The 23,150-nt window shown below is 36.5% G+C and overlaps 1 protein-coding gene across 10 annotated transcripts in view; it reads left to right on the top strand.

Annotated features, from left to right (window-relative positions):
- DLG1 (discs large MAGUK scaffold protein 1) overlaps positions 1-23,150 on the top strand; it is a 237,004-nt gene that overhangs the window by 142,087 nt on the left and 71,767 nt on the right. For all 10 annotated transcript variants that reach the window (XM_084871554.1, XM_084871550.1, XM_084871555.1 and 7 more), the window contains 2 exons: positions 12,493-12,613; positions 18,502-18,658. In XM_084871554.1, coding sequence (XP_084727680.1) covers positions 12,493-12,613; positions 18,502-18,658 — 278 coding nt within the window. The remainder of the gene's footprint in view (positions 1-12,492; positions 12,614-18,501; positions 18,659-23,150) is intronic.

Consider the following 23,150-nt stretch of genomic DNA (forward strand, 5'->3'; position numbering starts at 1 on the left):
TACTCAGCCCCAATTGGTTCCCATTGGGGTGTGCCATCAGGGTCTCACCCATGCACGAATTCATTCACCGGGCCTCAAGTACTTTTATATAAGGATTTCTAGTACCAACAATTAACCAATTAGATTCTGCCTTATTTTGCTACTAGAGGCCAGGTGCATGAAATTGTTGCACGGTGGCAGGAGGGGTGTCCCTCAGCGCAGCCTGCACCCTCTCCAATCTGGACCCCTTGAGGGATGTCCAACTGCCTGTTTCAGCCTGATCCCCATGGGCAGTCGGACATCCCTCTCACAATCCAGGACTGCTGTGGCTCCCAGCTGCTCACCTGCCTGCTTTCCTGATTGCCCCTAACCGCTTCTGCCTGCCAGTCTGATCACCCCCTAACCACTCCCCTGCCAGCCTGATTGATGTCTAACTGCTCCTCTACTAGCCTGTTTGCTTCCAACTTCCCTTCTCTGCCATTCTGGTCACCCCTAACTGCCCTCCCCTGCAGGGTTGATTGCCCCCAACTGCCCTCCCTTGCAGGCCTGGTCCCTCCCAACTGCCTTCCCCTGCTGATCTGATCGCCCACAACTGCCCTCCTTTGCAGGCCTGGTCCCTCCCAACAGTCCTCCCCTGCTGGCCATCTTGTGGTGTCCACATGGGGGCAGGGTCTTATGTTGGAGAGATGGTCAATCTGCATATTATTCTTTTTTTAGATTGGATAAAGTCCTGGTGTATGGGTGGGGGCCAGCTGGTTTGCCCTGAAGTGTGTCTCGGCTCAGGGTGGGAGTTCCTTTGGGATGTGGGTCGGCCTGAGCAAGGGGCCTGTGGTGGTTTGCAGGCCGGCCACAGCCCCCGGCAACCCAAGCTGAAGCCCTGGTATCGGATTTATCTTCTACAATGAAACTTTGTAGCCCGGAGTAGAGCCAAACCTTCTGCTCGCTCCATGGTGGCAGCCATTTCTGTTGGGATTTATTTATTTTCTGTAATTGAAACTTTGTAAACTTAAGTGGAGGCCTGGGGCAGCCAGGGTGTGCAGAAACTTGGCTTCCTCCATCACCAGGGAAAACCCAAGCCTCACTCCTGCTCTCTCTGTGGCTGCAACCATCTTGGTTGGGTTAATTTTTATACTCACTCCTGTTCGGCTGGTGGGTGTTGCGGAATGATGGTTGATTTGCATATTAATCTTTTATTAGATAAGATGTGACCAATAAGATGCAACTCTTTATATGACCTTATATATTTACAGTTCAAGACAGACCATTCACACCAATTAGTTATTATTGTGTTGGATTTTATAATTTTTTTGTTATTTGATAATCTAAGGGAAAAGAGGTCAGTGTCCTTGACTAAATAGTCAGGTATTGCATGTTTTAAAAATTCTTGCAGCACACCAGTTTAAAAGTCATTGTAAAAATATTGAAGTTTACCTTCTTAGTTTAACTTTATCACAATGTTCTGTTTCCATTCCCTTCTCTTCTTAGGAAACTACAGTTATGGGTGTTGTTATATACTTTCAATTCATGTTCATACTATATATGCAGCTTCTAAATAATTTGTGGTTTTCCTAAATATTTGTGTTTAAATATTTTTTTACATAAATGATTTTTACCTATTAGCTTTCCTAAAGCCGTTGCCTTCAGATTATTTAACCTATTTCCTGTCCCTTATGTTATCTGGTTTCCTCTTCTTCAATCCTGCTTTAGTCACTGAAAATTTCAGTGTCAGGCCCATTGTTCTCCTTGCTACTACTGTTCATGTTGTCATTCTTAGTGATATCCATTCAGAATCCACACTGATAATTCACTCAACAGCCTGGAGACTTTGTTAACTGTTCTTTTCCTCTTTAATCATCCTGCTCTCCAGCTCAGATACTTGCTTCAAAGATAATAATTTAGATCTGATCATCAGTATCTTCACTGACTCTATAATCTTGATTAAAGCCATCCCATTCTCTTACTGCACTTTTTATTTCATTTACTCCTATCCTAAAATTCGTCCTCACTTTGACCTTTAATCATTTGATGCTATTACTTGGTCTTGACCCCTTGTGTCTCCATTTGTTTACTATTTTTCAAGCTTAGCTTGCATAATTTGTCATAATATTCTCTTATTTGCACATGTCTCTCTTGCCCACTCTTTCATTGGCAGAATCCTAATTCTGGTTCATTCTGTTATCTTCCTTCTTTTCTGCTTCCTAAAAAGCAGAACATGACTGGAGAAAAGAAAAGCACAGAATCGTAATTAAAGTTATGACCATAAATCCCAGATGGGTCCACACTGTTGTGATTATAATCAAAATATGTATAATAACCAAAATATGGTACCCATAAAAATATGTTGCATAGTTTCTCTGCTGACATTAAAATGCCCATGCTTTTGCATTTTTAATTTATATTCTCTTCTACTAGAAGACCTGTGAAATTTTTGATTTGGCCACATATCTCTCACCACTTCAAGTTCTACTTGCTTCTTTCCCAAACTTGGAGTATCTTGATATCTAAGGACAATAAATTAAGCTTTCTTGTTTTATAGTTCTTTCAGGAGTCTCTTAACCTAGGATTTTGGTTTTGGAAATAGCATTGTGTTATCTGACCCTTTTTTGTGAAGCTTTCATTTCTCTAATTTTTAACTCCTTAAAAATTAATTTTTAATTTTCTGTTCTTAGCTCTTGCTAGAATTACAGCCTATATATAATATATATTATTATTTAAGTGAACCAATTGTTTTTGGTTATTTTTTTAATTTTTGCTTTTTATTTAAAATGTTTTATCAATTTGAGAAAAAGAGGAAGAGAGAAATATCAATGTGAGAGAGAAATATCGATCACCTGCCCCCCCCTCCAGTTGGGGGTCGAGCCTGCAACCCAGGCATGTTCCCTGACCAGGAATCTAACCAGTGACCTTTGGTGCATGGGACAAAGTTCAACCAACTAAGCCATACCTGCCAAGGCTGTTACTTGCTTTTATGGTGCTTTTGCTTTATAGGTACATTAAAAAGGATAATTATAAATTGGATTGACAGATCTGAACTAGTGTCAGGGCATAGACATCTTTTAATACATATTAGAGCAATTTTAGGTTCTCAATAAAAAGAAGTAGCAGGTAAAGAATTTCCACATACCTCCTGCTTCCATACGCACAGCCTCCCCTATTATCAACATCACCCACCAGAGTGATACATCTGTTACAGTTGATGACCCTACATCACCACATCATTATCCAAAGCCCCTAGTTTGCATTAGGATTCACTTTTGGTGGTGTACATTCTGTGGGTTTGAGCAAATGCATAAAGTCATATATCTACCATTATAGTATCATCCAGCATATTTTCATTACCCTAAAAATTCAGCCTCCATAGTTTTGCCTTTTCCAATCATATCACATGGTTGGAATCATATAGATATAGCCTTTTGAGATTGGATTTTTCCTGAAGTAATATGCATTTAAGGTTCTGTCATATCTTTTCATGGCTGGAGTTAGTGCTGGATAACTCTTTGTCCAGATATACTACATTTTATTTATTCACCTATGAAGGAACATTTGGTTTCTTCTAAGATTTGTCAGTTATGAATAAAGCTGCTATAAACATCCATGAACAGGTTTTTCTTTAGACATAAGTTTTCAACTCCTTTGGAGTAAATACCCAGGACTGCAATTACTGGTTCATATGCTAAGAATACATTTAGTTTTATAAGAAACAGCCAAGGAGATTAAAAATGGCAGCGGAGTAGGTGGCTGCTGCACAGACATGCTCCCACGAACAAGCTGGAATTACAACTGAAATACAGAAAGGCTTCCTGAATAATCAACAGAAAACTCACAGGAGAGAATCCTGATATCCACGACTGAAGGTGGAGACCTCATAGAGACTGTAGGAGGGACAGCAGCGCAAAAGGGCTGGTCCAGTGCCCACAGACAGGAACTGAAGTCCCGGAGAGCTATCTCAGCTGGAGTGGGGGTGGCGGGATACCACTGAGAACTCTGGAATCTAATCCCCAAGCTGGGCTCCCCAGAAGAGAGCACCAAATCTGAGGAGGGTACCGACATAACATCCAGCTGTGAAAAGCAGCAGGGTGCTGTCTGCCAGGGAGTGGCAGCTGAAAGTTCAGGCACCCTCTTAAAGGGTAAATGCACAAAAATTCCCTGTGAAGCCACACACCTTGTGCTCTGGCAGAGGGAGGATGAAGTGGACTGAAGCTGTGAGAACAGAACCCAGGACTAGGGGCTTGGGGGATAGAGCTCAGAAGGCAGACACCCCAAGTTTCCTGGGCTAAGTCATTCACTCACACAACAGAGGACATCTTTACCACATACACATTTGTCTTTCTTCAGGGGAAGACTTTCAACACACCCTATTGGAAAACACCTTGCCCTGTGGCTACTTAAGAAATTAAAAGTAACTGTTAGCCTCCAGGGAGAAGCAACTGCTCCACCCTTTTGATAAAAACTCTCACCACACCTGAGGGCGATTGCCTGGGACTGTTCAGGTCAGAATCCTATCAATCTGTAGACCTAGACAGTCTCTGAGTCTTTGCTTGATCCAATTAGTCAGAAACACCCTTGAACACTGTCTTGCACTAGACATTGAGAGGTATAGAGGACTACTTAAAACATAGTCACAAACCCAGACAACCAAAATGAGAGACAAAGAAACAACCCTCAAATGAAAAAACTAGAGAATTCTCCAGAAGAAGAGATAAATGAAGCAGAAATAAGAAATTTATCTGAAACAGAATTCAGAGTAATAATGATGGTAATTACTCTGTTTATTATGTTAATGATGCTAAAATGCTCAACAGTATGAAAAAAGATGTAGTAACTATGAAAGAAGAACAGTCTGAGATAAAGAATGTCATAACACAAAGAACACAATGGAAGGAATACACAGCAGATTAAGGAAAGCTGAAGATCGAATCAGTGAATTAGAAGACAGAGTTGAAAATATCATTCAATCAGAGAACCAAAAAGAAAAGGACAATTGCCGAAATCGGTTTGGCTCATTGGATAGAGTGTCGGCTTGGGGACTGAAGGGTCCCGGGTTCGATTCCGGTCAAGGGCATGTACCTTGGTTGCAGGCATATCCCCAGTAGGGGTGTGCAAGAGGCAGCTGATCGATGACTCTCTCTCATCGATGTTTCTAACTATCTCTCTCCCTTCCTCTCTGTAAAAAATCAATAAAATATATTTTGGGGAAAAAAAAAAGAAAGAAAAGGACAATTAAAAACAGGAGGACAGCTTAAGGGACCTGGGGACAATATGAAATGTAACAATATTAGAATAGCAGGTGTGCCAGCAGAGGCAGAAAGTGAGAAAGGCATAGAGAAGGTGTTTGAAGAAATAATGGCAGAAAACTTTCCTAACCTGGTAAAGGAAAAAGTCACACAAGTTCAGGAGGCACAAAGAATCCCAAACACATTAAAATGCCAAAAATTAAAGACAAAGAGAAAATCTTAAAGGCAGCAATTGAAAAGAAAACTGTTACCTACAAAGGAGTTCCCATAAGCTGACAGCTGATTTCTCATCAGAAACTCTACAGGCCATAAGGGAATGGAATGGAGTACTCAAGGTAATTGAAAGCAAGGATCTGAGACCAAGATTACTACATGTAGCAAGGCTATCATTCAAAATAGTCAAATAAAAAGCTTCCCAGACCAAAAAAAAAGGAATTCATCATTACCAAGCCAGCATTATAAGAAATATTAAGGTTTATTGTTTGTAACATTATTATGTTTAAGATCATCTTTCTTTAAATGTTAAAAAATAAAAAATTAATTGGTTTTTAAAAAAAAAAAGAAAGAAAGAAACAGCCAAACTGGCTTTCAGAGTAGCTGTATCATTTTGCAGTCTTACTAGCAAAATATGAGAATCCCTGTTGCTCCTTATCCTCACTAGCATTTGATGTTAGCAGTGTTCTGTAATTGGCAGTATCTCATTGTTTTAATTAGCATTTCCCTAATAACATATATGATGGGGAGTATCTTTTCGTATGCTTATTTGCCATCTGTATATCTTTTTTTGTGAAATGTCTCTTAAAGGTTTTTGACACTTTTTTTTTTTTTTCAATTACAGTAGACCTGTAATATTAGTTTCAGGTGTACCTCATAGTAATTAGACATCTTATATACCTTACAAAGTGATTGCCTTAAAAAATCTAGTACCCATCTGGAACTATACATCATTTTTACAGTATTATTGATTATATTCCCTATGCTCAACTTTACATATTTTGGCACATTTTTTAAAGTGTTTTTTTGTTGTTGTTGTTGTCTTATTGATAAGGGTTCTTTATATATTTTGCCTAACAGTCCTTTATCAGATATGTCTTTTGCAAATATTCTCTCCCAGTCTTTGTCTAATCTTTTAATTCTCTAGACATTGTCTTTCACATAACATAAACATTTAATTTTAATCAATTGTAGTGCTTGTCACTTCTTTCTTTCATGGAATATGCTTTTGATGTTGTATCTAAAAGTCATTGCCAAACCCAAGGTCATCTTGATTTTCTTCTGTATTATCTTCTAGGGAGTTTTATAGTTTCGTTTTTTTATGTTTAGGTCTGTGATCCATTTTGAGTTAATTTTTGTAAGGTTTATGTCTAGATTCAGTTGCATGTGGATATCCAGATGTTCCAAGCATCATTTGTTAAAAAGACTATCTTTGCTCCATTGTATTGCCTTTGCTTCTTTGTCAAAGATCAGTTGACTATATTTATATGGGTCTGTTTCTGGATTCCCTATTTTGTTCCATTTATCTGTTTTGCTATTCTTTTGCCAATGCCACATGGCATTGATTACTGTAGCTTTATAGGAAGTCTTCAGTGTGAGTTTCCCAACTTTTTTCTTGTTCAGTATTGCGTTGGCTATTCTGGGTCTTTTGCCTCTGTGTAAACATTAGAATCATTTTGACAATATCTTCAAAAAATGTGCTGGTATTTTGACTGAGTTTGCATTGAATCTATAGATCAAGTTATTAAGAACTAATATCTCACAATATTGAGTCTTCCTATTTATGAACATGGAATATCTCTACATTTATTTAACTCTTTCATATCTTTCACCAGAGTTTTGTAGTTTTTCTCACATAAATTATATATATATATATATATATATATATATATATATATATATATTTTTTTTTTTTTTTTATTAGATCTATTTACACATGCTATATAATTTAGGGGGTGCTAATGTAAGTGGTATTGAGTTTTTTATTTCAAATTCAGCTTCTTATTATATAAGAAAACAGTTTACTTTTATTATATATATTAACCTCTATCTTTCAACCTTGCTATGATTGCTGCTTAGTTCCAAAAGGGGTTTTTTGGTCAATTTTTTTCAGATTTTCTACACAGATAATGATGACATCTGCATACAAAGACATTTTTATTTCTTCTTAATATATGTGCCTTTTACTTCCTTTTCTTATCTTATTGCTTTTGCTGGGGCATCCTTCACTTGTTCCTAATCTCAATGGTAAAGCTTCAAGGATCTTACCATTAAGTATGAGATTAGCTGTAGGAATTTTGTAGATTACTTTTTTTTTAAATTGATTTTTCTTACAGAGAGGAAAGGAGACCGATAGAGAGCTAGAAACGTAGATGAGAAATATCGACCAGCTGCCTCTTGCACACCCCCTACCAGGGATGTGCCCGCAACCACTGTACATGCCCTTGACTGGAATTGAACCTGGGACCTTTCAGTCCGCAGACCTACGCTCTACTGCTGAGCCAAATCGGTTTCGGTTAGATTACTTTTTTATTAAGTTGAAGACACTCCCTCTATTCCTAGTTTACAGAAAGTTTTTATCATAAATTGATACTGGATTTCATTAAATGCTTTTTCTGCATTTGTTGATTTGATCTTGTGTTAGCCTATTGTTGTGTTAGCCTATTGATGTGTTAGATCATATTAATTGATTTTTGAAGGTTAAACCAGCCTTGCATATTATTTGACTGTCTATTGCAAATCTCAGATGCTTGTGGTACATAATTATTTTTATACATTCTTGAATTTTTTTGGTAATATTTTGTTGAACATTTTTTCATCTATGTTTATAAAAGATGTTCTATAGGGGTTTTTTGTTTTTCTTTTTTGTAATTTCTTTGTCTGGTTTTGTTAATCGGCTGAAGCTGGGTTCATAGAATAAGTTAGGAAATATTCCCTTGGCTTCTATCTGCTGGAAGAAACTATGAAGAATTGTTATAATTTCTTCCTTAAATTTTTGGTAGAATTCACTAGTAAACACATCTGAACCTGCTGCTGCTTTGGAAGGTTATCAGTTATTGATTCAATCTATATATATATAAAAGCCTAAGTGACCATCGCAACTGAAACAACCAAACGGTCAACTGAACAGACTACATGGGGCGACAAGGCCAGCAGGGGCGTTAGTGAGGGACAACCACACAACTGAGCAGCAGGCTGCGTGGGGCGACCAGGCCACCAGGGGGTGGTATTTGGGGACGACCAGGCTTGCAGGGCCGGGGCAGTTGTGGGCAACCAGGCCAACGCGGGGAGGGGGAGTTAGGGGCAACCAGGATGGCGGGGGGAAGAGGGGAGGCAGTTGGGGACAATCAGGCCAGCAGGCAGAGGCAGTTAGGGGTTATCAGGCTAGCGGGGGTTGCGGGGGCAGTTAGGGGCAATCAGGCAGGCAGGCAGGCAGTCAAGTGAGCAGTTAAGAGATAGCAGTCCAGGATTGTGAAAGGGATATCCGACTGCCGGTTTAGGATCATCCGGTAATCAGACATCCCCTAAGGGGGTCCCAGATTGAAGATCATGCAAGCTGGGCTGAGGGGACCCTCCACCTCCCATGCATGAATTTCGTGCACCGGGCCTCTAGTTTTTTATAATAAGTATAGGCCTGTTTAGATGGTTTATTTTGTCTGTGAGTTAGCAAAGTGTGTCTTTCAAGTAATTAGTCCTTTTCATGTAAGTTATAAAACTTGGGAGTAGAGGGTTGTTCCAATATTCCTTTATTATCATTTTAATGTCGCTGGGATCTGTAGTAGTGTCCCCTTTTCATTTCTGATATTAATAATTTCTTGACTTTTTTTTGTAGTTAGCCTGGCTGCAGGCTTTTTATTTTATTGATCTTTTCAAATAACCAGCTGTGGTTTTGGTGCTTTTTCTCTATTGATTTCCTATTTTTAATTTCATTGATTTCTTTTCTTCTTTTAATATTTGTTTTTAATTTTATTTTTCCATCACCATTTGCCTCCTTTATACCCTCTTCCACCTCCATCCTATAATCACCACACTGATGTCCATGTCCATGAGTTTTCTTTCTTTTTCTTTTTTGCTCAATCCCTTTATCCCACCTCCACCCTTCCCTGCTCCCCACCACAGCTGTCTGCTCTCTATTTTGAGTCTATTTTGTGTGGTAGTTAATTTTTTAATTCAGTTTAATTTACTTTCAATTTAATTTGCTCTTTTTCTTCTAGTTTCATAAGGTGGAAATTATGATGACTCATTTTAGACCTTCTTTTCTAACAAATGCATTCAATACTACAGCAAATTTTCATTTAGTTCAAAACATTTCTTATTTTCTCTGGAGATTTCTTCTTTGACCCATGTGCTATTTAGAAGTGTGTTATTTCATATCCATGTATTTTAGGATTTTTAAACTAGCATTTTGTTACATATTTCTAGTTTAATTCTATTGTAATCTGAGAGCAGACATTGTATCTTTTATCTTTTAAATTTATTAAGATGTGTTTTATGGCCCAGGATGTGGTCTATCTTGGTGAAGGTTCCATGTGAACTTCAGAAGAATGTGTGTTTTGTTCCTGTTGGTTGAAATAGTCTATTCTTGTTTATTATATCCAATTGATTAATAATGTTAAGTTCAACTATATCCTTACTAATTTTCTGGCTGCTGTGTCTGTCTATTTGTAATAAGAGGCTGTGGATGCAGTTCTATCTGTTTTGACTGCATGTAGTTTGACACTATTATAGGTGCGTACATATTAAAGATTGTTAAGTGTGTTTCTTGTAGACAAAATATAGTTAAGTCTGGGTTTTTTTATTCACTTTGACCATGTTTACCTTATAATTAGTGCATGTAGTCCATTGGTGTTCAGAGTGATTATATAATTAGAATATGTATTATATTTGTTAGTTTTCTATTTGTTGCACTTTTTTGTTCTTATATTTGTCATTCACTTTTTTTCAGCCTTTTATGGTTTTTATTAAGTATTTTATATTATTTCATTTTCTCTCCTTTCTTATAATGTCACTTACTTTCTTTTTACTCTGGCTTAGTGCTCACACTTGAGTTTGCAATATACATGTACAAGTAATCCAAATTCACTTTCAGATAACACTATACAGCTTCACAGATAGTGTGAGTACCTAATAATAACAATGTAGTCGATGGCCATACTACCTTGAATGAGTCTGATCTTGTCTAATAATAACAAAATAATCCTAAATTTTTCTTCCCATCTTTTGCGTTATTGCTAATATTTATTTCATTTATACATAAGTGCACATGTGTACACCCACTCAAACATAGTTGAATACAGTTTTGCTGTCATTATTTTGAACATTATCTGTCAGATCAATAAGAAAAATTAGTTTTTATTTTATTCTTTCTTCTATGCTTTTTCTTTCTTTGCATATAACTGAGTTTCTGACCTACTGACTTTTCTTCTCTCTGAAGAATGTCTTCACACATTTGAAATGGCAAGTGTACTAGCAACAAATTCCCACAATACAGGGTAAGGATGTATTTTTTTTCTCTTAACACTAAATATTTCCACATTCTTGCTTGAATGGTTTCTGAAAAGAAATCAGATATAATTCTCATTTTTGCACCTTTATGAATGAGGTTGGTGGGGGAGGGGGAATTCTGTGGTTTCTTATTGGAATATTTTCCTTTCCCTCCCCTTTTTTCTTTGACTTTGTATAATTTAAAAAGGATTTGCCTAGGTCTAATTATCTTGGCATTTATACTGCATAGAGCTTCCTAGATCTTTGGTTTGGTGTCTGACATTAATTTGGGTAAATTCTCAATCATTTTTGTTTCAAATAGTTCTTCTATTCCTTTCTCACCTTCTCCTTTTGGTATTTTTATTATGTGTACCTTTTATAGTTGTCCCACAGTTCTTGGTTATTCTGTTTTGGTTTTACTAGGTTGTTGATCGGTCCTTTTTGTCTTTACTTTTTAGTTTTAGAAGTTGCTATTGTGATATCCTCAAGCTCAGAGATTTTTTTTTTTTTCCTCAGCTGTATTCAGACAATTAATAAGCCCATCAATGGCATTATTTATTTCTATTACAGTGTTTTTTACCTCCAGTATTTCTTTTTTGTTTCTTAGAATTTCTATCTCTCTACTTAACATTGCTCATCTGTTCTTGCATACTGTCGGCTTCTTTGTTAGAGCCATTAATATACTCTCCATTGTTTCAAATTCCTGGTCTGATAATTTCAACATTGCTTTCATATCTGAGTCTGATTCTGATGCTTGCTCTTTCTCTTCAAACTGTGTTTTTGCTTCTTAGTATGTCTTTAAAAAAAATTTCTTGATAACTAAGCATGATGTACTGGGTAAAAGGAGCTGCTAATAAATAGGCCTTTAATGATGTGGTGATACAGTTTGGGGGGAAGGAAAATGTTGTATATATAGTCCTATGATTAGGTCTTAGTCTTTTAATTTGCGCCTCTGGAATGTGAGCTTTTACAGTGCTTCTCAGAATTTCCCACCTCCTCCCTTAGATAGGTGTGACGGGATGGTAGAGTGGGCTGGAGTTGATTATTACCCAATTAAAGCTCAGCAGGTTAGGGTCTAGTTAATAGTTCCTCCTAGGGGCAGACTCTGTTGAGAAGAACAGAATGCTGTGTCTTCCAAAATGATTCTTTTTCCTTTCCTCCTGCAAAGAAGCACAAGGGCATTCCTCCCCCACCCTACCCCCCAGTATTCACTGTTAAGACCCTATAGAGATCCAGGAGGTAAAATTTATAAAAATGTGGAGTTCCTGGATGACAGGGTCCACCTGGTGTTTTTTACTTTCAGAGTTGTCCACTCTGAGCCTCCAAAAACTTGTCAATTATGATTCAGGCTTCTCTCCAGCAATTCTTCCCACAGAGGTTTCTGTTCTGGCTAAGTTGTGATTCTCTGTTTGCTGCCGATCTCTCCAATTTGAGAGACAGCAGTTTGCCCTGTGACCTAAGGATTAAAGAATTGTTGATTTTTTTCAGTTTGTTTAGCTTTTTAGTTGTTTTAGGACAAAGTGATGATCTCCACATTTCTTATATGCTAAACTAGAAACATACTATTAATCATTTGGTTTTTACAAGTTTGCTTTACTGATCTGAATATTTGAACTAGTTTTTACCTGGAAACTTTGACCTTGTCCAATTTTTTTTTTACCTGACAAATCTTTTCTAACAAATTCTATTGTATTATAGGAAAATGTAAATATGAATTACACATTAATTTTCTAATTCACTAATGTGCTACTGAATAGCTTGTTTCATTTTTCAAGTGTTTTTCGCTTTCTTTATTTTGAAGCTGCTTCTCAGCCCGTTGATAACCATGTTAGCCCATCTTCCTACTTGGGCCAGACACCAGCATCACCAGCCAGATACTCACCTGTTTCTAAAGCAATGCTTGGAGATGATGAAATTACACGGTAAGGAACTGAACATACATACATCCTTCTTACATAAAGCCAACTATTAGGTGGAGTTCTAATCAGCCACGTAGGATAGCCATAATTTTTAGGACTAAATTTTCATTGACAGATGAGGAACCTAAACCTTAATTTTTCATTGGATAATTCATTGAAGAGACTGAAATGTAAAAATATTTTATATTCCAAATAAATCACTGCTTTTTCTTAATATTTTATTGCTATTTTTTAATTATTGGTAAATTATCATTAGAAAGTAGCTAAAAGTCAAGAACATATGGTAAAAGTCAAGAACATATTTAGGAATATTTAAAACTAACTTTTCATATATTTTTATCTAATATATGCCATATAATATTATAGCATTTATTTTTCAGAATTCAACGAGTAGTATTTTCTATAAAACCTAAAATATACTTTCAACTAACATTACTAACTGCACTCAAGTTTGTAGATTAACTCTCTTTTTATTCCCAAAGAACACCAACTATGTAGGGGGAAAGTAAAGTGAAAAAGTATTTTAGATCTTTTTCACATTTAATATAGTAATACATGTTTGTACAGTTTGCTTTATACTTGTTATAAGTATTTCATATTATAGCACTTACCATTAAACGTATGGTAATTAATATCTTTTTTATGTTTTTATTAATTGCATTATTGTTATAATTATTATTTTTGAACCTTCATAAGTCTAATTATTCTTTACTTACCAGACTCCTTTAAGCAGTGATCTCTTTAAGGTCATATAGGAATGTTTGTCTTTGTCCTCTTCTATAAGAATTAGCAATGTTGAGAACTTAATTTAAAAGGTGCGCAGTAATTATGTTTGCAATAAAAATCAGCAGAAAGCATAGTGTTTGTGATGATTATATGAATTTTCAAAGCTATTAGTGTTTAGGCTATGCTCCTATACTTATTCTATATAATAAAAGGCAAATATTCAAATTGTCCCCTCATCCGGGAGTTTGATTGGGGGGGCAGGGCCAGCTGGCCAACTACCCACAGCCCCTCCCCCTGGCCAATCTGCCCCAATTGGGGTGGGCTGGCCAGACCCCACCTGTGCATAAATTTAAACACTGGGTCTCTAGTCTGTCATAATAATTTTGTTGCTTTCTAATAGTGCTTATAGGAGTAAAGAGGAGAATAATTAATGGCTTATCTAGTCTTTAATCTCTGCTTATTTTTCAAACTAAAAAGTATGTTGTACTAGCATCTTGATTGCTATTTCCCTTTTTTTTCACTTGTATTTCTCCTTTCTAAAATATTGTATTGGACTTTGTAATATTGCATGATGGGAGTACCTGTTTTCTCTACTTTTCTATAAAATTCAGGTGGTTGGTTACTAGATATGTCTTCCCAAATTGGTGTGTGTTTTATCACTCCCTTTTGATAATTACACTACTATGCTCAGATATTGAGGTATAAAACCTTCACCTTTTCTTTTTCTTTTTCTTTTTTTTAATATATTTTATTGATTTTGTACAGAGAGGAAGAGAGAGAGAGATAGAGAGTTAGAAACATCGATGAGAGAGAATCATCGATCAGCTGCCTCTTGCACACCCCCTACTGGGATGTGCCCGCAACCAAGGTACATGCCCTTGACCGGAATCGAACCCGGGACCTTTCAGTCCCCAAGCTGATGCTCTATCCACTAAGCCAAACCGGTTTCGGCAAACCTTCACCTTTTCATCAGAAGTTTTCCATAGTTTGATCCTAAAGCAATCTTTCAAAGATTATCTCACATTACCAATCTTAAATAAAATAAAAGTAATCACAACAAACAGTTGATTTAAAGGTTTATTTTTAACAGATATGACCCACATACAGTTCATCCATTTAAAGTGTACAACACTGATTTTTTTGGTAAAATATACATAACATAGTATTTGCCATTTTTACATTTTCAAATGTGCAAATTCAGTGGCAGTAGTTGCATTCATAACATTATGCAACCATCACCACTATATATTTCCAAAATTTTTCCTTACCTCAGACAAACTCTGTAACCACTAAGAAATAACTCCATTTCCCTATCCTCCCTGCTCCTCCTGGTAACCACTACTCTACTCTCTGTCTCTATGAATTTGCCTATTCCATATTGTTAATATAAGTGGAATCTTAAAATACTTATTCTTTTGTGTCTGTCTGTAGCATGTATAGAACTTCATTACTTTCTTTGGCTGAATAATATTCCACTTTGTGTGTATACCCCATGTTGTGCATCCATTCCTCTGTGACAGGCACCTGAGTGGTCCCCATCTTTTGGGTGTTGTGAACAATGCTGTTATAAACAATGGCATGTGAGTATCAGTTTCTGTGATTTTCAGTCAGTGTGCCACAAGAACTTTTAAAACATTCAATACTTACATGTTTAATCAGGAGCACCGACTGCTTTTCCCTTAAATTGTCAAAAAAGAAAACAAAAATGTGACAGTAGCACAGCTGTTTATGCTGGGTTTTCTCTAAAGCTGAGATGGCAGCCAATCAACCACTCTCTGAAGAGTGTAGTGTTGCTATTAATAAAGTGGCATCCTATAAGCCGCATATCAGTACCAGATCCAGCCGGTATCACAGGTCCTGAAGGTAGGGCTAGGAGGTTTAAGAGAAATAAAGACAAGAGAAAGCGGGGCTTCAGGAGGACTGCTAGTCCATGGTGAGACTACAGCAGCTTTATTAGTTGCAGGCGTACATTTATGCGGCCTTTCTGGGCGTTTCTCCAAGTGCCCCTTTCCCAGGACAAGGCCGCCCGTCAGCTCCTTAAGGCATTCTTGGAAAAAGATACATAGAGCAGGCATCTGGCTAGATATCATTGAGAACAGCTTAGCTGAGAACATCCAGATAAGTCATGCATCACACGCACTCCCTAACAATGGGGCTATGGTCTGCCCTGTCCCTAGTTGACCCTGAAGGCTTAGGGGAGAGCGGGTAGGCGTCCCTACCCTGTGCTCAATCCCCTGTAGGAGAGCAGGTAGGCGTCCCTACCCTATGCTCCATCCTTGCCCTCGGGCCCCACGGAACACGGCTTCCCACACATCAGTAATGCTTATTATCTATGCCCTATAATTCCATCGAAGACTCAATACAACCTCTTTTTGCCGAATTCTTTGAAGACCAAGCTGAGGTGAAGAGGGAAAATGGAAAAGAATTCCTGAAATATCTAAGAAAATGTGGGAGTAAAATTTGCCTTGCAATGTTTGAGGCTTGAGATAAATAACTGGGGAACCAGCGTAAAAGCTGGTTGGGGGTCACCACAACATGAGGAACTGTATTAAAGGGTCGTGGCATTAGAAAGGTTGAGAATCACTGCTCTAGAGTGAGGAAAACCACCTGCAAGTCCAGTTAGGAAATCATAAGCAATTGGCAAATCAGGCCCAGGAGGAGATAGACCCATTGTAATAGCCTGCTGAAGTGTTAGGTCAATAGACCTTAACATCAGAAGGCAACAAAGCATGTCTTCCCATTGTAGTAGGTCCAAAAATATCATGTGCTTAGGAATCTTGGTCTTCTCCATTTGACAGAAGACTGCTTTTCTTCATTGGTGTGTGTACAAATAAACCTATATTTTGCATTATTAACACACACACACACACACACACACACACACACACACACACACGGCAATAGCCACCACAACAATAGCTGTCTGGTGTGAATGAATCAAAACTATACCTTTTTTTTTTCTTTTTCTTTTTTTGTCAGATCAGCAAAAAAAAATGTTTTTTATTGTGCCACCAAATTTTAGTAATTAGTTTATATGTGCTATGAGATGAAAAATGTAGAAAATTGCTGCTTTAGATATTTGTGAGTGGAATTGCTGGATCATATAGTAACTGTTTAAGTTGATGAGGAACTACCTATTTTCTATAGAAGCCACATCATTTTACATTCCCACCATAAATAATTTTAGGATTCCAGTTTTTCCACATCCTCACCAACACTTTTTTTTCCCCCCTGTTTTGTTTTATAACCATTGTAGTAGTTGGATATATTGTGACTTTTACACATTTTCTTAATTATTAATAATGTCAAAGCATCTTTTCATGGGCTTTTAAAAAATTAGAATTTATTTTTCTCTTGAAATACTAATGGATTTCAGCAGGTAATTTTAATTAAGTATTATTTACTACTAGAGAAGTAGAATTCATACATATGTTTAAAGCATCTAACAAGAAAATAAAACATCACCATTATAGTGAAACCTACCCTATGTCCTGCTTTTCTGCACTGCCCCACCAAGCTAACTGCTTTCCTGAATTTTGGATTTATTCCCTTTTTTCTTTCATATATATTTGTGTATATTATATATCCTAAACCGTATATATTTAGTTTTGCAATTTTTGACAAGAAAATATAATTTTGTTAACACTATAAAAGAACTGGCAAAACTGTTCATCTGTTTGACTAGAAAATACCATTTTAAGTTTTGAGTAGACATATATTTAAAAAGCTTAATTTCACATTATATGGAAGTATTCCTAAAATGCATTTGTAAAAGTTATTTACTTCTTCTAAGCCTTTTGTTATCAATAGATTTCTGTGATGTTTTAGAAAAATCAGATTAAATTTTAAAAATGTTATCAGATAGGATATAATCTAATGTCAAGTGATGTTCTGTATTTCATTATATAAAATAATCTGCTGCTGGAGTTTTCATGGTCTTACCAGATGAGATGAGATGATTGATTTTCACACAACTATGTATAACTGGTAGCAAATGTGAAACATTATTAGTGCTAAGATATTTTTATTTCAGAGATTTTAAATAGGTGGTTTGTGGGGCAAAAAAAAAAAAAGTGCATCTTAAAAGGGACAAAAAGCAGAGGTAGGTAGATAAATGGATGTGACTTAAGAAATATATTTAATTGTTTCATATAAAAAATCTGGAGGTGGGTAATTCCAATGTTTATGTAGCAACCCTCGATCCATGGTTTCTTTGTTTGAACCTAGCTTCATGATAGTTATGTGTTCAAACCAGTAAGGGGGTTTTTCATTTTTTTTTTTTTTTTTTTTGTGGGGGGTGTTATTTTGGGAGGGGAGGCAAACAAATGTGCTTTGTCCTTGTTAGGGTCTGTCTTTCCTTGGAAATGACAGTGAAATTTCTCTCCATTTCTCAAAAGCCAGAAGAGGGTCGTGCAAAGGGTTAATGACTGGCTTAAGTTAATCGTGAACTCATTCCTTTGGGATTGGAAAAAGGACCTATCTTCTCTATGACAAAGGGATATCTGCCTTTTACAAAATCTAAGTAGGGGAAATAGGCAATAAAATGTGCACAACATCAGCCGAGACCGGTTTGGCTCAATTGATAGAGCGTTGGCTTGGGGACTGAAGGGTCCCGGGTTCGATTCCGGTCAAGGGCATGTGCCTTGGTTGCGGGCATATCCCCAGTGGGGAGTGTGCAAGAGGCAGCTGATCGATGACTCTCTCTCATCGATGTTTCTAACTCTCTATCTCTCTCCCTTCCTCTCTGTACAAAATCAATAAAATATATTTAAAAAAAAAATGTGCACAACATCAATTTTCCTAAGTGTATTATATATACAAGATTCCCTGAGTAGGCACTTTATGTCATTTTTTTAAAGTTTCCCATTGTTTTCTTCTTTCTGTTTTAGTTTCATGTTTTCTTCCTTTTATTTTAGTTTCATGTTTGTTTCTTAACATGGATTTTGCTTTTACATAAAATTAGGATTTTTACTTTTAATTTTTAAGCCTAATTTCTAGCGTTAGAAAGAATTCCTTACTCTACAATTTCAAAAACCCTTTTATATTTCATCTAGCTTTCTTTATAGTTTGAAATGAGTTATCAATAGGGAAAGCTTTTTCTTTCATACATTGTCAAGTTCTGTATAAAATTTATAAGATAAACAAATATTTATTTTAATTTTTAGGGAACCTAGAAAAGTTGTTCTTCATCGTGGCTCAACAGGCCTTGGTTTCAACATTGTAGGAGGTGAAGATGGAGAAGGAATATTCATTTCCTTTATCTTGGCTGGAGGACCTGCTGATCTTAGTGGAGAACTCAGAAAAGGAGATCGTATTATATCGGTAGGATATGTTAATCAAAGTAATGTGTGTGTTTTTATTTTAACTATGACCTATTATTAAAAAAAAATTTTACATCCTAAAAGTATGAGATATTTTAGTTAATCTTACCATTTTACAGCTTAATTGTAGAATTATAGTGGTGTCAGAGAACATGATCTATAATGACAGATTTTATTTTGATATTTGGCTTACTTATAAGTGTCATTTTTATAAATGTCTTTTATACTATGTCTATTAACTCAACCTATGTCTTTATATGTCTGTTAACTCAACCTTGCTACTTGTTTAGTTTAGATCTTTGTTCTAATCTGTTATTTGTTTAATACGTTGTTTTAAAAGATTTTTTTTAAGCTGTCTGAATATGATGATGGGTTTAGCACTTTATCCTTGTAGCAATTTTTTTCATTGTGTGTATGAAACTATGTTATTAAATGCACTAAATTTAGAATCATCATTTCTTCCTCGTGAGTTGAACTTATTGATCTCCTATATTTATAATAATGGTTTTTATCTTGGAAGGTATATTGCTGATATTAATGTAACTGCTAACATTTTTGCTTAACATTCACTTCGTCTTTTCTTCCCTTTTTACTTTCAGTTTGTTCATTTATGTGGCTGTTGTCTATTCAGTTTTATACTAAAACCGATCAATAATTCTACTGTTCTACCTAATGGCTCACATACTTTGGGAAACTTTAATTCTAATGATCTGTTTCTAGTATTTTACTTCTGTTTCACTTTTATATCCCTCAAACTGAGTCTTTCTTTCTTTTTTTCTTTTTTTTTTTTTTTAACAGTTAATCCATTTGTTCTGTCTTTTTTTTATTGTTGTTCTTATACCTTCTGTGTTTTTTAGTGTAGGCCACTAACAGCATTGGGATTTGTTTTATTGTATAGGACTGTCTTGTTCATTGTAGAAAATTTAGCCTTTTAAGCGCCCATTCTCTTGCTAGAAGAACTCCCTAGTTATTGTAAGAAGCAAAAGTGCCCCTCAAATATCCAGATGCAACTTAGTGGGAGCCCTTGGATTATTCTTTAGCAGTGATTTTTTTTTTAAATGATTGATTGATTGATTTGAGAAAGAGAGAGAAACACTGATTATTGTTCCACTTATTTGTGCTTTCATTGTTTGATTCTTCTATGTGTCCTGACTGGGGATTGAACCCATAACCTTGGCATATCAGAATGATGCTCTAAGGCAGTGGTTCTCAACCTTTCTAATGCCGCAACCCTTTAATACAGTTCCTCGTGTTGTGATGACCCCTAACCATAAAATTATTTTCGTTGCTACTTCTTAACTGTAATTTTGCAACTGTTAATGAATTGTAATGTAAATATTACATTAGGCTCTACAGCAGCGGTTCTCAACCCGTGGGTCACAAACCGCTAGTAGGGTCACCTAAGACCATCGGAAAACACAGATATTTACATTATAATTCATTAACAGTAGCAAAATTACAGTTATGAAGTAGCAATGAAAATAATTTTATGGTTGGGGGTCACCACAACAAGAGAAACTATATTAAAGGGTCGCAGCATTAGAAAGGTTGAGAACAACTGCTGTAAGGCATCATTTCTTCCTATTGGGTTAAACTTTTTGATCCCCTGGTCAGGGGCTGGCAATGATTTCTTGATGACAAATACTCTTAGCATTTGTCTGAAAATAACTTTATTTTACCCTGATGTGGAAATATAATTCAGTCTAGAATTCTAGGTTGATAGTTGTTGTCCAGTACTTTGAAGATATTGCTTCATGCATGCTATTTGGAAAAGAATACAATAATTAACAAACAGTAATCCTATATAATAAAAGCATAATATGCAAATCGACTGAAAGGCGAAATGACCTGTCACTATGACATGCACTGACCACCAATGCAGGAGCTGCCCCTCGGTGGTCAGTGCGCTCCCACAGGGGGAGCACCACTCAGCCAGAAGCCGGGCTGCACCCTCTCACAATCCAGGACCCCTCAGGGGATGTCTGCGTGCTGGCTTAGGCCTGTTCCCGCCACCACCACTGCGCTTACCCGCCCTGAGCCTGGCTTTTGACTGGGGGAATAGGCCTAAGCTAGCAGTCAGACATCCCCTTAAGGGCTCCTGGACTGTGAGATGGTGCAGGCCTGGCTGAAGGGACCGCTCCCACCCCCAGTGCATGAATCTTGTGCATCAGGCCTCTAGTACAAAAATAAACTGTTTCACACACTCACAACTATAAACCTACTTTTGTCCCACCCCAGGGGTCCTCAAACTTTTTAAAGTGGGGGCCAGATCACGGTCCCTCAGAGAGCTGGAGGGCCGGACTATATGAACTACTAATCCCTACTGTAACACCTTGGCTGCGCTCACTGCCCAAAAAACCTGGCGGGCAGGATCAGACTCCCCTGGGGGCTGCATGTGGCCCGCGGGCCGTAGTTTGAAGACCCCTGCATATGCTGTTTAGTTTTTAATTAAAAAGTTTAGGCAACACTTTAAAATTGTACAATCTGAGATATAGAAACAAACCTATATCCTGTGTTGCCAGTAATATTCAATATTGATGACTATTTAAATAATTTCTTACAGATCTGTAGAGAGACCTTTTCAACTACAAAATATAAAGAAAACAAAATCTGAAAATACTCCTCAAACTGAAGGTTTATGTTGCTAGAACAGGATAGTAAAAGCATTAAAAAATGTACATTGTATCTTTTTATAGTTTTCTATCAATCAATCCCTCTTGCCACCTAATCCTTACCTGCACATACTTAACATGTATCACCATATTCCTGCAACCTATATATGACAAAAGACTTGGAGGAATTGAAGTGGGAGTTATGAAACTTTTCTCTCTCTTGTGGCGGTTGCTACACAACATTTAAAATAGTCAAAACTTGCCGAAACCGGTTTGGCTCAATGGATAGAGCGCTGGCTTGGGGACTGAAAGGTCTCGGGTTCGATTCCGGTCAAGGGCATGTACCTTGGTTGAGGGTATATCCCCACTAGGGGGTGTGCAAGAGGCAGCTGATCAATGACTCTCATCGATGTTTCTAACTCTCTATCTCTCTCCCTTCCTCTCTGTATAAAATCAATAAAATATGTTTTTTTTTAAATAGTCAAAACTCTTAACTGTAAACTAAAAAAAATTAACTTTTTGAATATAAATTATGCCTAAATAAAAACAGATGTTTAAAGTCATAACCACCTATCATATCCACCCAGTTAAATGATTTTTTAAAAGTTGATGACAATAAAACATTGATGAGGGTATGGAATAATTATTGTAACTCTCATTCATCACTGGTAGACAGATAAAATAATACAATCACTATAAAAACTTATGAGGATGTTTTCGAGAAATTAAACATATTTAACCTATCACCCAGATTTTACCCACAAAATCGTATATCTACAAAAATTACTTTAACAATAATGTTTGTAACAGTCGTATTCATAATAACCCAAATTTTGAAATAATTTGTGTTCATCAACAGTAAAGTAGCTAAATAAATTGTTGTATGTTTATACAATATACTTACAGCAATTGTATAATTGTGAATAATTAGCATGTATTCCAGTTACATGCTAATCATGAGCATGCAGCACTAATTTGTATTAATAGAAGTCAGAAAGTTGGTGCTGACTATAATAAAGAGACACAATGGAAATGTGGATTGGTTAATGGAGAGGTATATCTTGTTTGGGGTTGTGATTTCGTAGGTGCATGCAGTTGTTGAAAATTCTTCCAACTGAACTGTTGAAATTTATACATTTTTTTCTTATAAATTATATTGTAATTTAAAATTTTAAAATAAGTTACATTATTGCCCTGGTCAGTGGACTAAGTAGTTAGAGCATCAACTGCACACCAAGTCTCGCAGGTCCTAGTACGAATCAAGGGCACATGCGTGGGTTGCAGGTTTGATCCCCAGCCCTGGTCGAAAACCTCAAAGCAAAGTAAATGTGTTTAAATTGTCAATGAGGAACCATTTTATATGGGTCACTGACACACTGCCAGATTATGTTAGTCTGATTAATACAACCTGCTTCACTCAGAACTTTCCCAGTTTTAGTACTGAAAGCTTTATCTGGAAATCCCTTTAGTCTCAGTTTTAAAACTGAACGTCCCAGATAGTGCAGCACAATTGCACATCCTAATGTGAGTGTAAATTCAATACCTGTATAGCCTTTTTTGGCAGTATGCATTAATAACCATAAATTTTCAATGCTCATAAGCTTCTCTATGGAAATACCCTGAAACCAATACGAAAACATATGAACAGGAGAAAAACATGAGAAGATATTAAAGCTAAATAGACCTTGAAACAAGTTTAAATACCTCATTAGACAGAATTTAACTTTTCTCAATTTTCAGCTTGTACCAGAATCACCTTGAGGCCTTGTTAAAAGATCGATTTCTAGATCCCCATCCCTAGGCTTTCTGATTTAGTATAACTTGAATAGGTCCTGAAATTTTTATTCTTTTTTTAAAATATATTTTATTGATTTTTTTTAT

The sequence above is a fragment of the Pipistrellus hanaki genome (assembly GCF_964339955.1).
Source record: "Pipistrellus hanaki genome assembly, chromosome: 2".
Lineage (NCBI taxonomy): Eukaryota > Metazoa > Chordata > Mammalia > Chiroptera > Vespertilionidae > Pipistrellus > Pipistrellus hanaki.